This window comes from Myzus persicae, unplaced genomic scaffold, assembly GCF_001856785.1.
Source record: "Myzus persicae strain clone G006 unplaced genomic scaffold, MPER_G0061.0, whole genome shotgun sequence".
In the NCBI taxonomy this organism is placed as follows: domain Eukaryota; kingdom Metazoa; phylum Arthropoda; class Insecta; order Hemiptera; family Aphididae; genus Myzus; species Myzus persicae.
The window spans coordinates 106,628-125,668 of NW_019104289.1; the positions used below are offsets into that span (position 1 = coordinate 106,628).

The 19,041-nt window shown below is 29.6% G+C and overlaps 2 protein-coding genes across 3 annotated transcripts; one reads left to right on the plus strand and one right to left on the minus strand.

The window, feature by feature from the left end:
• Nucleotides 1-3,011: 3,011 nt before the first annotated feature.
• Nucleotides 3,012-7,177, plus strand: LOC111040908 (coiled-coil domain-containing protein 102A). 2 transcript variants are annotated; one of them, XM_022324975.1, is made up of 9 exons: nucleotides 3,012-3,285; nucleotides 3,375-3,560; nucleotides 3,622-3,796; nucleotides 3,855-4,246; nucleotides 4,323-4,529; nucleotides 4,590-4,786; nucleotides 5,120-5,197; nucleotides 6,797-6,804; nucleotides 6,884-7,177. In XM_022324975.1, exons 1-8 carry the CDS (start codon nucleotides 3,283-3,285, stop codon nucleotides 6,801-6,803), a joined length of 1,245 nt encoding a protein of 414 aa, XP_022180667.1. In that variant the 5' UTR covers nucleotides 3,012-3,282; the 3' UTR covers nucleotide 6,804; nucleotides 6,884-7,177. The 2 variants fall into 2 exon arrangements, with proteins under 2 accessions (XP_022180667.1, XP_022180666.1); XM_022324974.1 differs by lacking the exon at nucleotides 6,797-6,804.
• Nucleotides 7,094-17,640, minus strand: LOC111040907. The gene is made up of 5 exons (XM_022324973.1): nucleotides 17,432-17,640; nucleotides 16,295-16,378; nucleotides 14,365-14,487; nucleotides 14,036-14,270; nucleotides 7,094-11,825 (listed from the first exon to the last, which is right to left on the minus strand). Exons 1-5 carry the CDS (start codon nucleotides 17,516-17,518, stop codon nucleotides 7,528-7,530), a joined length of 4,827 nt encoding a protein of 1,608 aa, XP_022180665.1. The 5' UTR covers nucleotides 17,519-17,640; the 3' UTR covers nucleotides 7,094-7,527.
• Nucleotides 17,641-19,041: the final 1,401 nt, after the last annotated feature.

Consider the following 19,041-nt stretch of genomic DNA (forward strand, 5'->3'; position numbering starts at 1 on the left):
ATTAAGATATCTTAATTTTTTATACCCACTACGTATAATCGTGTAATGTACGATAATATATGTATAATCGGCATTATTAATTCTGAAAAATAATTTCACAATCATGTTCTTCGATCACAAAACCATTCAACGTTTATTAACTGAAATTATTAATTATTAATGTTTTTTTTTCATACTAAAATACCTATTTATTGTTGTCTGTAGTAGGTACCAAATTATTTAATTGCCGTTTGTTAAAATAATAATAGCACGGACTAAAATATATTATTAGCTATTGGGTACTTATTATTTATTACTATTTTATCGGCACATGGATATAACTTATAAGCACGAGATAGTAAAATAACATCGAATTACAGATTATTCATTGTGTACTAGTGGTGGGTGGTGGGAAATAAGGAAATTCTATTTTAAAGTGTCGCACCAATCAAATTCACCTACATTTTTCTAAATAATACATTAATTCTAATTCAAATTTTTAAATTTGTTTCATATATTCAATAACAATTTATTAAAATATGATTTCACACCAGTTAAAGAGTGTCCTGTGACGCCACAGGTTCTTTTTTAAATGAGAACCATATATATCATACTTGAACAGTTGAACGACTAGTTTTTGAGGTGTTAAGATACATACATAATATCATATTTAGAGGAAGTCATATTACAAACATTATAGAGGATAATATGTTTTAGGGTTTGGCATACCTATCATCAGTTTTATATTTTATTATTACTTATTTGACTTTTTCAGTGTTCTACTTTCGTCTTTCAAAATAAAACTAAAAATGTTAGTAAATTTAAATGATATTGACATTTTTTTGAGAAAATCAATCAGTATTATTCTCTATGATTTTCAAATGGGTGATTTTACTCTAAGATTACCCAAAAACAATACATAAATTTATAACAGAGGTAGTTGTCATATTAAATTAATTAATTTAGAATTTATTAGACATTACATACAGATAATTTTTACTTTGATACCTATAAATTATTTTAATTTTCGAATCATTATAGCCTCACATCTTCCAAACCTTAAATATGTCGTGGATTTATATTACACTTAGTGCACTCCGTTAAATAATTAAAAAACTACTAATTCATTATTCAAAAGGGTGAATCAACATTTTCAAAAAAAAATCATCTACCCACTTACTTCACTATTTTTAAGAATAAAGATCGATTCTCGTCTGAAAAATAGGCAGTTGATATCTTCACAGGACATTCCTTAAATAGTTAAATGGTATGCAAATCTATAAGTATTTACTTTAAAATAAATTCAGTATAGGTAGTAGGTACGTATAGTTAAAAATTCTAAAAATCAGAATTTGAATAAATTCATTAGGGCAGGTATCAGATGAAAAGTTATGATGAAAAAAAAACGGAGATGAACAATGAAAATGTATGATGGCGAATCACCTTGTATAATTTTAGTTGTATGTAATTATATTTATGTATAATTTGTGTACATATATCCAATATAATGTGTGGTATAATTGTATAAATGTATAATCGCGGTTTTAAGTTATATTGGATTAGCGATAACATATTATTAAATTACAATATTATTATCACAAATTATGTAATAAGGATTCACAAATCACAATGTTATGTGTAGCAAATATACAATTAGTATTCAATTTTAAGACGAGAAATATCAGGCTTGCATTCGTGACGCTGACGCACGAAGCATCGGTTCGCAATAATTCTAACTCTGACAGTCTGACGTTAGCGTCATCTTGCACTATTCTGTGCTCCTTGGCCGCATAGATACATAATTAAAAAATTATGATGGTAGACATCTAATACAATATTTAGACATAATAAATGACCAAAAGGTATTCCTCGACATGTCAGTGATTTTGGTTAAACAATTTACTAGTACATTCAATAGAACTATATTATATAATTTAATGTGTAACTAATATTTCGAAACGAATGCAGCGATCGCTCCAAAGCGTTTTTTATCGTTAGTTTTAACCTCTTGTGTTTTTGCACCTTGCATGCTTATAACATAATGTCATAATATGATGGTATTTTCAAAAAGTCAGTCAAATTTTTATCTGGAAGTCATGGCCAAATACCTCCAAAACTTCACTATTGTGTTTTTTAGTGTAAAATAGGTACCAAAAATAGAGTTTTTGATTTTTTTTTTGTATTTGAGTTTTTTATCTAATATTTTGGTGGATCAGAAAACATTACCAAATTACTTTTTATGTTATTGTGAATAAAGTAATTTAAAAAAAAAAAACCCCTGATGGTAGATGGGTGGGAATACGCAAAACCACGAATTCAAAAAATTATGAGTTATACCTTTTAAAGAAAAAAAAAAAAAAAAAGAAAAAAAAATATCAAATTAAAAGTCTAGAATTGAAGTAGTGTTGTTTGGACACCCCCTTCCATCAAGCCGTCCAGCCTTGTACAAAATTAACCATATTACTTACTGTATAGCATAATACAGATTGTACATATTTTTCTTTCAATAAAAAAAAAAAAACTTTTAAAGTAAGTCCGACCAACCAATTTATTCTGATTGTAGGTACAATCTAAGACCGTGGTAGGTACCATTGTTCTTAACTCGTTTGGATACAAGGGTTTCCGAACATTTTTTCCAAAAATTAGTTGGGAGCTAAACTGCATTGATGGCCTAATATTCTATCAAATATTTATATGATAACAATATTACTGTGTATATTACATAGTAAACTGTACTCAAAATAGATGGAATTTCATTGGTTTCACGAGCGTTTGTATAGGCCAAAAGCACGATTCCTGATATACCTAATTAAATGTATTTAGTGCTTAGCTAAAAGCTAAATGCGAAATGCCTATAGAATCTATCGTATGGATGATGGATATTAATAATTATTAATTATTACACATTTATATAAATTTATAATATTTTTAATGAAAGTGCCTCAAATTTGGCTCTAAGTCCAAAATATTGAAAAATTTGATAAGGGAATGATATTGAGTTTGATAAGGGTTCAGTTGATAAAAACAAGTTAGATTGATTGTTGATAGTTGATGACGATGGTCAACAGACAAGTGACAACAAGTATTAAATCTACTAAATACTAAATCTTCTGCAAATATTTCAACAGTAGTTAGGTTGTGTAATATTTAAATTTTCGCGTTGCTTCTAGTTTGAACGGCTTTACTTATGATGTGTGACAGGTTAACTTACATAATTGTGATGTGAAAAAACCCAATGTTTATTATAAGTGCTACATATTTGGTGTTTCTGAACCAAAAACATTAATCAAGTATTTTAATATCATGGTAAGTTAAATTGTATATTACCTATATCTTTAAATTATTAATAAAGTATTTATCGATGCATTTTAATTTTATAATCATTCAAAAATTAGGCCGTTAAAATGGCCGCTAGTGATGCTGGTGGTGTTGTTGCATCAGCTACAGCATCCGATTGGGATACTAGAGAGTCAATGCGTCAGCGCGAATTAGATGAAGCCAGGGCACGAGCAACACAAATGGAGAAAACAATGCGATGGTGGTCTGATTGTACCGCTAACTGGCGTGAAAAATGGAGCAAGGTAAAGTTAACTTTATGAAAAGGATTAGTGGTGTTCTAATTCTTTTCATTGTTATTTCTAGGTGAGAAATGAAAGAAACAAAGCTCGAGAAGAAGCTAAGATGCTCAAAGATAACTTAGAACATGTACTAAAAGAAAACAGTAATATAAAAAGAGAAAAGCAAAATCTTGAGCAACAGAATGAATGTTTGCGCAAAGAATTAGAAAAAGTCAATCTGATTCTATTGAAACATGCAGGTATATTTTCTGAATATTAATGTCGAAGGTTATTTAGTTTTAAATATTTTTTTTATAGGACAATGGGATTCTCAACTGGTTGATGCATTGGAAAATGGTATTTCTGATCCAGATACTTGCTGTAGTTCATCATCTATACCTCAGCCATCGATTGTGAGTGACTCAGGTATTGAAGAATATGTTCTACAAGAGGCGGTTCCCAAACATGCAGTTGAACTGTTCAATCAAACAACTTCTCCCATTAAATCACCAATTCCTAATACAACCTTATCTGACGAAGTAGTCGATAAACTTGAAAAGAATTTGGAAAATCTGTTGGAAAGCACTCAACAAGATTTAAATAATTTACATAGTCAGTTGTCAGGTACAGATAGTGTTAAATCAGAATGTCAAACTTGTCAAGACAATCAGGTTATTACAAACAAACGTTTGGAAGACTTAAGAATACAGGTGATTAATAAATTAGTTGTTAACAAAATTAAAATGTATAAATAATTTGTATTATAATTATTGTTATCGGTCTTAGCTAGAACACTTGCAATCTGAGAATGAAATTGAATGGAGTAAAAGAGAACAACTTGAAAGTGAAATGATGAACTTGGAAAGAATCAATAAGCAATTAAAATCTGAATTGAACGACACACTAGACAAATTGCAGAAACAGAGTAAACCCGAATCATTATCAGACACAAAATATAGATTATTGCAAGAAGAGTTGGCCGATAAAAATATTGTAATTTTTGACATAATATAAAATTATGTAGTTAACAATGTTTATATCACTATTTTTCAGGAGTTAGCCAATTTAAAACACATTCTATCCAAACAAAAGAAAATGTGTGTTGACCAAAGTGCTGAGTCAGCACATTTAGTGAGGCGGGGTGAGCAATATGAGAATGAAGTTAAACGTTTAAGAAGCCGAGTAGAAGAATTAAAAAGAGAGTTAGCTACAACAGAAGAAGATTATGATACTGCTTCTAATACTATAAAGTATGTCTAATTCAATATGTGTGCTAAAATATATTAATAAAAAATACATTTTGTTAAAATGGCAGATTTTACACTATTTGCTACATAAAGGATTTTACAAATAATTAATTGATTCATAATTATTTAATTAAGATTAAACTAATAAAATTCCTGTCCAACATTTAATGTGAGATTTCTGTAAATCAGCATGTTAAGATTTAGGAATTTTACTGTCACAAAGTTACCTGTCTTAATATAATCTCTTATTTGTAATCATAAAATGAATAGTTAATTTTATATTTAAAAAATGTAATTATCTTAAAACACATTTGCTTAAAAATTATTGATTTTTAGGAAACTTCAAAGATTAAATGAAGATTTACAAGAAAAGCTTGATAGCTTACAGGCCGAATTAAAACATCAAAATATAAGGTGAGGACTTGTGCAATGAATTATCATTTCAGATTTTACATATTTAATTTTATTGTATACAATTTCGATTGAAATCCAACTGATTAAATTAATGTCATTAAAATTTTAAAATATTTTTAATCAATTCAATAACAATTTGTTATATGATATTTATTGTTTTAATAATAATTATTATTTAAGGTTAATATTTACAACTATCACACATTTTTATAATAGTTTAAAACGATTTTAGTAACAATTGTAAATTTAATTAAATTTTTTAATTTAACAATTTTAAATAATTATTCTAAACATGTTCTAAATGCATTGAATAAATTTCAAAAGTATTCACTCATATTTCTTCAATGAGTTCTTTAATTAATCCAAAAAATGACATTACATTATTAAAAGCTCATTAAATGTGAGTGTTTTTCGATTTATAATAACAAAATATAATCATGGATTGATGTATGCAAAAAACATTTAATTAGCATTACTTAATTTCTGTTTGTATTATTTTAATCATTTATACCTATATATATATATACATATAAACATTATAAACCAGTGGCCTAATATGGGGGTTTTCTGTGCTTGCATACCAAGCAAACACTTCAAAATTAGTCATATTAATTTTTATTTTTCGCAAATTCAATGTAGTGTGAACTTTGAGGTATGGTTTTTAGTTATAGTATTGCAGTGCAGTAGTGTAGCCAGGATTTCTTAAAAATGAAGGGGGGGGGGGTAAATTATAAAAATTAAATTTGTATCGTTTTGACTAAAAAAATAAGAGATAATTTGTATACTTATTATATTATGACCAGATATAAATTAGATGATAAATACATTCAAGCATGAGCGGTCTCTTACAATAACTTTACTATAAAAAAATAGTTCATACTTATCTATCTATGATCAATGATCATGTTTGTAACCTTACTACCACAACTATAGATTATAATTTCTATCTTTTTAATATTATAGCGATTACATATGATAAATTAATATTATCATAGGTACTGATATACTCATATTATATACTTGACTGTGGATTTACTGATATAAAATCAATAAAAAAAAAACGGCCAACGGGGTGGAGGGGCATGGGCCCCTCTCTCTAACCTCTCTGGCTACGCTACTGTTACAGGGGCTAGTAACAATGCCACTGCAGTCGTAACATGGCTATCAATATTTGATATTCAATATCATCTATTAAATAATCTATTAAACTACTGCAGCATGTGGGAAAATATTATATAGATACTATTCATTGGTAGTTAAGTTATTACCACTTCTTATTGATAAATTGTAAACAACACATAAAGGGCTCGTTGACTGGTTATATACTTTAGTATGTGTGTTCAGTATTACATACTCTATTGTCCGCCTCTCATTGATATTCAATTTTATAGAACACCATATTATATAAAAAATAGTTCTGTAGGGCTATGACTTGTGAGGCCCTCACAAGTTTTTGTAATAGAAATGTTTGAAGCATAATATTATGCTATGCTACATTAAAATATACAAGTATGTCACTGATATAAACTATCCCATTTAATATAATTATAATTAATATTTTTACATTTTACTTTAAAAATGCTGCTTTTGAGTTCATAGAACATAAAGTAAGAATACAATTGCATTATTTGGTTAAAACCAAGACTTTTGGTTGCAATTTATTTTATTTTATTATTTTTTTTAAAGATTGACACGTTTAACAAGTCGAGTGTCTTCAGATGATTCAAGTCATAGCGATGAAGACTGAATTTCAACTAATAGACCAGCATTAATGTTTGTTACTTATTATTGGTGAAAAAACTACTAAAATATTTTGTTTCTTGTGTAATATATTATCAGTCAATTAATATAATTAATACATTGTAAGAATACACGTTATAGTTCTAAATATGTGTCAAATATTTAATATTATAATTTTTTTTTTTGTATATATATTATACACTTATAGAAAATACCTTTTTTATGATCTTGCCATAAAATCAAAACACATTCACTAAATCTATATTTAATATTTTATTTTATAACTTATATTTTATACTTGTTTTGTATTCTTCAAACACATTAGATATTTTCATTTTCCATTTTTTTATTGTCTTATTATGTAGTTATACATTTAGTATTTGTGAGTTTTCTTTTATATAACAATAATCACGTGGGAAACAAATAATAGTTAAATAGCATATAAGATATTAAATGTTACTTTAATAGAACTACTTAATTCCATAGTACAAAGTTAGGTTTAATAAGTATACAATTTTGTACTAAATTAACTTATCTAAAATATAAATAATTGTTTAAAAAAATAAATATTATACTGTTTGTTATAATCATTAATTTTTAGTTCCCTGGCATGGGAAAGGTGGTGGATTTGGTTTGCATATTTTAGCCCCATCTTTTCCATTTACATAGTTACATGAAAATGAAAAGTAACCACAAGTTGATGACTTAGTAAAATACTGGACATTCTTTTCGTATGGTTTATATTTGCCTATTCCTCCATTAATTTCAGTTTGGAACTTATTAGTTGGGCTAACATATGATTCTTTATTTAACTGTGCTCTTAATTTTGTTTTGTCTACCACCGTTAAACTACCTATTCCGGGTGTTAAGAATACAGTTTGGGTTTGAGCTTGACCTCCCGGAATTGCCTTAGCTTCGGTGTGGTCTCCTGCTACCGAAGCTACTATTCCTCTAAATCCATTTGGTATTTTAGTTCCATTAGTCCCTGGTATAACTTGACCAGCATCTAACACTTGTCCAGATTTCAGCTGACTATCAGAATCACGAGTAATTTGGGCATCATGTTTGTCATCTAATTTTAAAATAATATTTTGCTCTTGCTTTGGGATTGTTTCTTTTTTTGTTTCTACTGATTTTGTATTTACGATTTCATCACTATCTTCATCATACTCATCATTATCTTCATATTCAGGATAAACATCAACATTCTTAGACGATTCTTGTGGTAAAATAGATGGTGTCTGCGTTGAAGAGATATTTTGTTGCTTTTGGTAATCAACGTTAGAAATTTCTGACTTATTTTGAGATTGTATTAGATTTGGAACAGACTTTAAGTTCTGGAGTGCATCAGTTTGATTTTTAATTTCAATATTAGATCCTTCCAGTTGTCCAATTTTTAACTTGGCATCAGCCAAATTTAATTTTGGTAAGTTTTGAAGTTTTTTACCAGTACTTGCTTGAGCAGCACCGTTGTATGAAATTCCATGCTTATATGACCCAAACAATTGACTTTGCGATTGACCACTATATGATCCAGCTTGAGCTGAAGTTGCACCGCCACCTTTGAATAATGACTTTTGATTAGTGCTGTTGTTAGACTCATGAGGTAAGAAACCTATTTGAGCCTGACTAGAAGTACTTCCTGGTCCAGTTGATTGTGCATCTGCCACTCCTCCTTTTATACCAGCTTGCAATTGAGTGTTTGTCCCATAATTAATTCCTGAGCTTTGTGCTTCGCCTAAAGCAATGCCATTATCTGCATTATAAAGAACTTGGGATTGTGCTTGTCCCTTTCCTCCTTTTCCTTGAGCTGAACTTGTTGTACCATTTGTATTACTTACAATTTGGCTTTGAGCTCCTTTATCGCTATCGCTTGTTTGAGCTTGAGCAGAAAACGTTCCTGTTCCTAAATATGATCCAGATACTTGTGTCTGACTCATACCTGTTTTGGACTTTCCTTGAGCTGAAGCCGACGCTCTAGTTTCGTGCCCATCAACATCTACATTAGTCATGGATTGCGCGTCTCCTCCTTCAGTGTCAATAGGAGTCACAGAACCTCCAGATGATATATCTGTTCCAAATTGACCACCGATTATCGGATTTGGTGATGGATTAATATTTTCCATTTCTGATCCTGGCCTAAGAGATGGACCTCTAAAACTGTTATCACCATACGATTCGGGATAACTTTGAGGTAATCTTGATGAATTATATCCAGGTTGCTGGACACCAGCCTCACCAGATCCTAATGTACCTTGGGGTTTGCCATAACTAGGTTGCATTTGATTTACATTTCCGCCTGATGGAACGTATCCGGGTCGCTGAAAATCGGACTCCCTAGAGCCTAATGTACCTTGAGGCTGGCCATAACTAGGTTGCATTTGATTTATATTTCCATCCGATGGATTGTATCCAGGTTGCCGAAAACCAGACTCTCCAGATCCTAATATACCTTGAGGCTGGCCATAACTAGGTTGCATTTGATTTATATTTCCACTCGATGGATTGTATCCAGGTTGCTGAAACCCAGACTCTCCAGATCCTAATGTTCCTTGAGGCTTACCATAAGTAGGTTGAATTTGATTTGCATTTCCACCTGATGGAGCGTATCCAGGTTGCTGGACACCAGCCCCGGCAGATCCTAATGTACCTTGAGATTTGCCATAGTTAGGTTGCATTTGATTGACATTTCCACCAGACGGAACGTATCCGGGCTGCTGAAAACCAGATCCTCCAAGGTCTAATGGGCCTTGAGGTCGGCCATAATTAGGTTGCATTTGATTAATATTTCCAGCCAATGGAGTGTATCCAGGTGGCTGAAAAACAGATCCTCCAGTGCCGAATGCACCTTGGGGTTGGCCAAAATTAGGTTGCATTTGATTCACATTTCCAAGCGACTGAACGTATCCAGGTTGATGGGTACCAGTACTGCTAGATCCTAATGTTCCTTGAGGCTGACCGTAACTAGGTTGAATTTGATTTATATTTCCTCCCGATGGATTGTATCCAGGTCCTCCAAAGCCTAATGTATTTTGAGGTTGGCCATAATTTGGTTGAATTTGATTAACATTCCCACCAGGTGGAACGTATCCGGATTGCTGAATACCAGATCCTCCAAAGTCTGATGTGCCTTGAGGTTGGCCATAATTAGGTTGCATTTGATTTAAATTTCCACCCGATTGAACGTATCCAGGTTGCTGGACACCCGTCCCGCCAGATCCAATTGTATATAGAGGCTGACTAGAACTAGGTTGTATTTGATTTTGATTATTTTGTCCTCCATATAAAGGGTAACCTTGCTGTTGAGTAATATCAGCTTGTTTTACTTCATTTGGATTTTTTTCGTTATTTTGTGAACTAGTTATTTGAAATTCATTTAATCTTTTATTATTCGATAATGCATTAAGACACGTCTGGTACAAGAAATTGCATAATGAAGGTAAATTTAATTGGGTATAATCTTGGCCACCGTGTATATTTGAAGACAACGGATATCCAGTTAGTATAGTTCCAGCAGCATCATTTTTAATCTTTTGCTCGTTTTGTGAGTTTCTATCACTTGAAATAGGCTTATTTGGTGTTAATTGACCTAAAACATTTGGAAAATTTTGTTGATAGTTAGGTATAAGATTAGATGGATAATTAGATGGTTTATTTTGATGTTCTATTGAAGTCGTTGTTGGTACTTGTGGGTTGTAACTAGGACTTATCCATTCGGAATTAGGTATATAATGTGGAGTCAGTATTTCATGACCTGGGCCCGGAGGAACATTAGGAAAGCCTGACCCATCAAGATAAATTTGCTGATCTACATTAGGATTATTATTAGTGATTTTATTTGGATAGCTCCAACTACTGGGATTAAATGGACTAGGATTAATAGAATACGTGTTTGGGTTAACAACATTATTGTTAACAACTTTTTTGGATTCTGGTGAATTTGCATTTACTAAGTTCCGATTCTGATCGCTCGCAGAACTATGTGTATGACCTGAGTCTATTTTACCTAGTTCTGTATTATTATTTGATCCTGAACCTTCATTTTTACCTGGATATTGACCATAAAGAGAAGGTACGTTACCATATCCACGCTCTTGATTTCCCGATAAATTATTGTTTGTTCCTGTATCCGGATATTGCCCGACGATAGACGGGCTGATACCATATCCTTGATCTTGGTTACCTGGTACTTTGTTGTTTGTTCTTGATCCCTGGTATTGACCATCTATAGACGGAGTGATACCATATCCTTGATCTTGATTACCCGGTATTTTATTGTTTGTTCTTGATCCCTGGTATTGACCATCGATAGATGGCCTGATACCGTATCCTTGATCTTGATTTCCTGGTAATTTATTGTTTATTCCTGAACCTGGATATTGACCATCAATAGACGGATTTGTACCATATCCTTGATCTTGGTTACCCGGTATTTTATTGTTTGTTCCTGAACCTGGATTTTGACCAACGATAGAAGGGCTGACGCCATATCCTTGATCTTGGTTACCTGGTAATTTGTTGTTTGTTCCCGATCCTGGATACTGACCATTGACAGATGGCCTGACACCATATCCATGAACTTGATTAGCTGGCAATAAATTGTTTATTCCTGAACCTGGGTATGTATCTGGGTATTGATCATTGATAGAATGTCCTCTTTGACTTTCTTCATTTTGTGAGCCTGGTGACTGTCTATTTGTATTTGATTCACTATATGGTCTTGAATTTTGATTTTGAGGAACAGAACTTATGGGTCGAAGTGATGGAAAATGCCCTGTATGAGAATTGTCCACGTGTGTTGAATGCGCTCTATAATCCTGTCCAGAACAATCATCACAATCACTAAAGCTTGACTGACTTTGAGCTTGTCCCATACCGTTCAAACCACCTAAAACATTTTTATATAAATAATAAAAGATGTACATCTTTTGTGTGTTAATGAATGTTTTTACAGTGTAACATAATTGTTAATATAGAAATAATTTACTGTATGTATCTAGGGCGTATCTGTGGGGGGAGGGTGTATAAGTTTAACCCAATGGGAGCCCACTAGTTGCCCACTGAAGTCAAAAAGGTCGATAATTTTTGTACAAATTGTCTCCCGACTATTTATGAGTTGCCTCCCGACATATCTTAAATATTATCGTAAACGAAAAAGATTAGTACTAGTGCCTCATAATAGGCAGGTAAAAATGTATAAATGGTTCCAATCATTTTCAAATATCATATATCAAAATTAGTTTGTAATTTCAAAGTCGTAATTTATGACTTAATTTCATTGATATTTGAGACGATTATATAGATATGACTAAACATTAAAATAATATACTCTTTTATGTAATACTCTTTGGGGTCTTTGCGTCCTAATATATATTAATATAACGACGTTTTAAATCTAATTCAGATCGAGACTATAACACAATAAATGATGTATATTATATACCAGGGATGGCAAACCTTTTGATAACTGAGTGTCAAATCAGAATGTAAGGTTAGGTTAGTATGTTTATACTTGTATATATATACCTAAGACTGGTATTTTTTTAATAATAATAAAACATTTTTTTTTTTAATAATTCTAAATACCTATCTATAATTTTAGTATGAAGTTCTTCTTAGACTTAAATAGAACTACGATGCTTACTATGATAAAATAGAAAAATTTCTATAGATCTATATTAATGATAAATCTATTATATTAAAATTTATTAAGCATAAATTATTTTGTTACTGTAAACTTAATTTTCATTATAATTGATGTATTGATGTATTATAGTGAAATTTATGAATCACTGTTTAATTCTATACGGTAGATAACGAGTGTGAACATTCTTGGAGACAATTCGTATATAATTATGAGCTAGGTACCTGATCATCGGAGACAACTAGTGTATATCAACTTTTTTATTTACGACAAGGATGGGAGGCAATCAGTTTATTTTGGGAGTCAATTAGTATGCACCGAATACAATAATCCCCACCACAAAATTTCCTGAAGATCATATTGTGGAACAAATACGTATAAACCTTACTCAGCTGCTCGTTACGAGCATTCTAGCACACATACTTAATATTAGCATTAGCTCATTAAATTAGTCTTCAGCAAATACGACGTTTTATGGGTACATCCATTATATTGGAATTGTTAACTAGCTGAAATATTAGAGGTATTAAAAAAATTAGTAAAAATATTAAATGGTCTAAATGTATTTGAGTATTTCAATGTGTGATACACATTGGTATGTAAACCGCGATGGGTGTTTAACTGGTCACAAAAATAGAACCACGTTTACAACATTTTTGAGAATGTTAAATTTTTTTTTAAATATCTATGAATGATCATGATGAAGTTATAAATCCCAGAATAACAACTTCGTTATAAAAAAATCGTATAATTATTATTTATACTGGTTGTGCTAGACATTATTTGTATAAATACGGTCATAAAAAAAATGTTGGATTAATATCACTAATCACGTCAAAATAAATGATGTCATCAATGAATTATTAGGTAATGTACTTCTTATTTCCGAGTAAATACTCTTATATTCACACAGTCTGCATACTATTCGGATTAAGATTTTCTAGTAGGTAATATAAACCAAATATTTTTGTATGATATCTTAATAGATTTTTATTTTTTAACCCATCCGAGATTTTTTTGTCTATGTAAGGTGCAATCGCAACGTTCCTACTAATTTTAATTAAATACATGCCCTCCGTATAAAACAAATCCATGATGATACCATTATTAAAATTATTTTATTTAATTTAGACTATATCTTTGTATATCTATGTATCCGTATGTATAAATGCATTTTTTTAATGTAAATGGATTTATTGGTTATTGGATACTGTAAGTACCTAGGTAATACGTACCTATAGCCTACACTCTAAAGGCTATAGTAAGTAGTAACCAACAGGTTAGTAAGTACAAGAAGTTAATACAAAGTATTTATGCAATATGGTAGGTATTTACAACTATTTTTAATAATTGCATTGAATAAAAACTTGCGGTTTTCAAATTAATTGAATATATTTTATATGGCAATATAATAATTCTACATTTTAATTAGAAATATCATAGCAGACACTTACTGACAGTTGCCCTCGATAAATCAGGTTGTGACAAAGCTTCGGCTAATCCATTTTTTGCTTCTTGATTAGAAGTTTTTGAACCAAAACTAACAAATTGAGTTTGGGTTTGACCTTGGTATCGTTTCTTATCTGTTGATCGTTTAGATCTACTAAAACGTTTATTGTCAAAGTTATTTAAAATAATGATTTTATCTTTGCAAAAGTTTCTTAAATTTTCTCCAATAATTTCAACCATCTATATTAAAAATAAACAAAGTGCAATGTTACAATAAATAGTAAAAAATACTATTGTTATTTGTTTTACTATTAAATAAAATTTTTTTTTTTACTTCATCTTCAGTTAATTCCATATTTTGGTCATAATTGTTTTTAAAATGTATAATGTTGGCTTGATAATCCACTAGTGTTAATACACACTCTTTGGTCATTACATTTTTATGCGCAACTATTTTCTGAAATCATTACAATTGTTAACTATATTGTAAATTATAATACCAACTAATATAAACTACCTACCTACTATTGATTAAAATATTATTTGTTTTGTTAAAAGTTTCTAATATTATTATACTATCAATGTACCTATATTAAATTTATGTTTTTCTAGTGGGAGACTTAATACATAACTATAATTAAGGATGGTTACTAAAAACACATCTACAAAATAACAATTTTATGGGGGAGAAAAATTAAATGGTAGTTTATAAGGGCGTCAGGTCATGAGGGGGCATGTAGGGGATTCCTTCTTTGGCTTTTTTTTGTGTCAATTATCATTACTATTATTGGGGTTGGGATTTTTATATGAATTTGGTATAAATGATAATTGTGATATATAACATCTTTGGTGTATTGTTTTGATGAGAAGCACACTCTGAGAATTGTGCTGCTAGTCATTATTAATTATACCCATTATTATGTCTTCCTTCAGGAATTGTATTGTAAAATATATTTCGTGAATCTCATTTATATTTTAAATAAAGTTCTGATTTATTAAAATGAATATCTCTTGTGTTTATAATATATTAATGTATTGACACGGCGTCATACATTACTATAATATACATTTTAAAGGATTGTAAAAGAATTTTAAAGACAGGATTGATAATTTGGAACTTCTTTAACCTGGAAAAAACATTTATTTCCATGTATTAATCTTTTTTATGTAGGTTTAAATCATATATTTAATTACTAATACATAGTTAGGTATATAGTTTGTTAATTTTATGTAAGACTTACCGAAAAATCTTAAAATAAAATTTAAAATTTAAATCAAAAAAAGTTGATATTTTTATTACACTAGATTATGAACATCAGAACTACGATTTTATAGATTTATGGCATATAGGTAGGTGCCTACTTATAGTGACGAGACCAAGAGTCAACCAAGTTTTTACTTTTTGATAAAAAAAAATTAAATACTCATAGATTGCATAAAATAATTTCAAGTTTGTAGAATAAATGGCTGAATAAATTAGAAAAATTTATTTTAAGATATAATCCAAAATTATTTAATTCATTGTGACATTATTAGTTGTTATATAGGTATATTAGGTACAAATTAATCAAAATTTAAAATTAATCCTGCAAGATTGAGTTTTAACTAACTACATACAATTCATAAATAATAATTATTAAAGTATATACCCTATATGAAAAAAAAAACATGTCACATACAATAGGTGACTTCTCACTAGGGCTCGGAAGTTATAGGAGTTGCGTATTTTTCTGTGTGCTCTCAATTTATAGCAGACCATGCTAGAAATCCCTTTTATACAATGACAAGTTTAAATCCAAAAATTAAAAATGCATTTTTTTGCATATTTTGTCAATTTTATAAAAAAAAAGGCATATTTTTCAATTTTCATTGGATTTTTATGCATATTTCTCAATTTTCATTGGTTTTTATGCTTGTTTAATATTTTCTAAAAAATTGATGTATTCTACTAATAATTATGGTTTTATTGTTTTATTTTCGATTATTTAACGTTCGTAGTTAGGTTAGCCTAAATATGAAGCCAAACATAAAAAATAATTTTTTTTGCATAATATTTAATACATTTTATTTTGCATATTCAACATTTTTTCATGCATATTTTACAACTTTTTTGTGCATATTTTGATTTTTTAGCTCCTATAACTTCCGAGCCCTACTTATCAGTAATCAGATGGTGAAACAAAAAATTTAAAATGAAAATATTTCCCACTCCGATTCTAATCCCCTTCTGCTGACGCCTTTAATTATTTATATTTTTTACTTACTTTTTCCTTGTCAAAAAATTCTGTATTGAAGATTGTTAAAGATGTATCAATATCATTTGTACTTTTAGTTAATATTGTACCATTCTGAAAAAATAACGAAAACCTAAATATTAAAAATACAAAACTAAACTGTTTTGATATTAATCATAATAATTTATATGGTTAGCAGTTTAGTAGAACTTTTAAATCTGTAGTCAACTTTGTAAACATGTGTGTTTTGTATATAGGTATAGGTAGAAATCTCATTGTTATAGCGAAAAGCTATAATTAATCGGTAAATACATAGGTAGTTTACTAGGTACTTAAATGTAATACTTGTCCATTAAATATTTAACTAGTAAGATAACATTTCACAGCAAAATAATAATAACTTAGGTACCTACTCGACTGTATTTAAATTTAAATTTAGTTTTAATGCAAATATATATGAATGGACTAATAATTGATTTGTTCTTACTTGTAGTATAGACAATTTTAAACAGATAGATATAGGTAGGAAGGTCCGGATTAAGTCATTTTGGGGCCCTAGACATTACTTAGTGGGCTGTATGCATAGGATTATTATAGTGCCCATGCGGTAAAACGGCCAAAGGGAAGTATTTAATAGCAATAAATACGGAATATACGCAGAGTAGTAATACTGCCTATTGGGATTTCGATATAATAATGAACACGTGAAAAAAAAAATTAATACCTAATACAGCAGTACATCAGTACGAATAGTACCTATACTGTTGTTAAGATATCCACATACTTACATTGAAAGAAGTAAACTATAAATATACGTATAACGTATAAAACTATAAACTATCATTATATGTTCCTACGTAGGTACCTATTTCTGCAGTTTGTTTAAAACTTAAATGACAAAACTAAAAATTAATTTAATAAGCGTATAGGTATATAACCTATTATAAGTTATAACTTATACTTATCTACTTATTGAATCAAATATTATTTTTTATCAATCTTCATATAATACATAGTAGTTAAATATAAAATTAAATATTACCAGGTACATACGTTTTTGAGGTTAATACATTAGGCATTAAGGTATATTCGTATATATATACTAGAATATATATGCATTTTATTTAAGACTACCTGCCTATTAAATAACAATTTTCTAAATTTTACCTTTGATTTGAAATCAATATTAGAATGATAACCGTGGGATACTGCTATACAAATCAAGAATACGCACAAAAAACGCGAAGCAGACATAATGGCAAAATTAATTTAAGCAACTCAAAAAAAATTATATCAACATCACATGGATTCCTCTACGACAATTTTGAACATCGAATGACAAACGCCCGAATGTCTGAAGTGTGGATTTTTTTTTTGTTAAATGAGTTCTTATAAAATTATTAAAACATCTGCGAGTTTAAGCAGAAGGGAGTGTATTAAACATGTATACAGGGTGTTTCGAATGTCATCTACTATAGCAATAATTATAAGATAATAAGAGTTAATTGTTTACTGTTCTAAAAATAGGTGGTACATAAATATTATTTTATTTTATTTTTAATCAACAGGACATTTGAATACATTTTTATGTGTATTATAAAAATTTAAATTTTCTTCTCTTGGGTACAATTATTTAACAGCCATTCCTAGATGTAGGCAATAAATGTTTTTCATTAATCATTTTATATAGGTTTTAAGGTTCTAGCATATTATTTTTTTTCTAAAATTTGTGTAACATACCTATCTGCCATAAACAATAGAGTGTCATATTAAATGAATTTTAATTAATTTCACTTTAAATTCTGGTCTTAAATAAGTATAAGTATGTGTTTTACACAACAATCACAATACCTAGGCTAGCCGTCTAGGTACATTTCTAAATTAATTATTACCATCATCAAAAACAAGCCTTAGATTAAGATGTATTGCGAATATATTTTATACACTGCACAAATAAGTAGGTACCTATTCAATAGTACTGTCATATTTTATTTAAAACCATACCAATATGCAAGTATGCAAAACTACAAATATTTGAAGTAGGTACCAAATAGTTTAAAAAGGACAATTATTTTTTATTCAAATTGTTTTAAAATAAGGAATTTTGTTTTAAATCATCCTGTAGATACTTATATTTAATATTTGTCGCATCATGCATGCTCTTTCACAGCTAACCTAATTTTTTTTGACAGTCTGTTGTCAAATCGTTTAGGATCAAAGGCCATTTACTAATTTCCAAACATGTATAGTATAACATATGGTTTAAAGCCAGAGAATGATAATTCATAATTGTTTCAATAAATGAATCGCATAATGCAGTTATTGCGGATACCTTTATTTTGTTTCGCGTATTATCCAAGTAGGCATTTATCACCGTGAAATATAAGTATAATAATATGATATAGGTTAGAGAAAAAACAAAACAAGCGCAATGTTCTTACATTTAATTAAATTAAAAAAAATCGTAGGTATATAGGTTAAAGAAATATTTTAAGAAATTATATACCTAATGACGCATACGAATATCTGGCGAATTAATCATACGCGTAATACAAACGTCCACACGCGTATGGCTACCAAATAAGCGACCCAAAATCATATACGCATGCGATGGTGAAAAAAAAAACAAAATTAAAATTAAATGAACCGAAAGAAGTCAACTTACCGCTGTTGTGGATTTTAATGACCGAGAACAAAAAAAAACCAACAGTATTAGCAGCCTTGTGCGAATTTAATTATTCCAGTCAGACGCCGCCCGCCTTCCGACAAGAACGAAA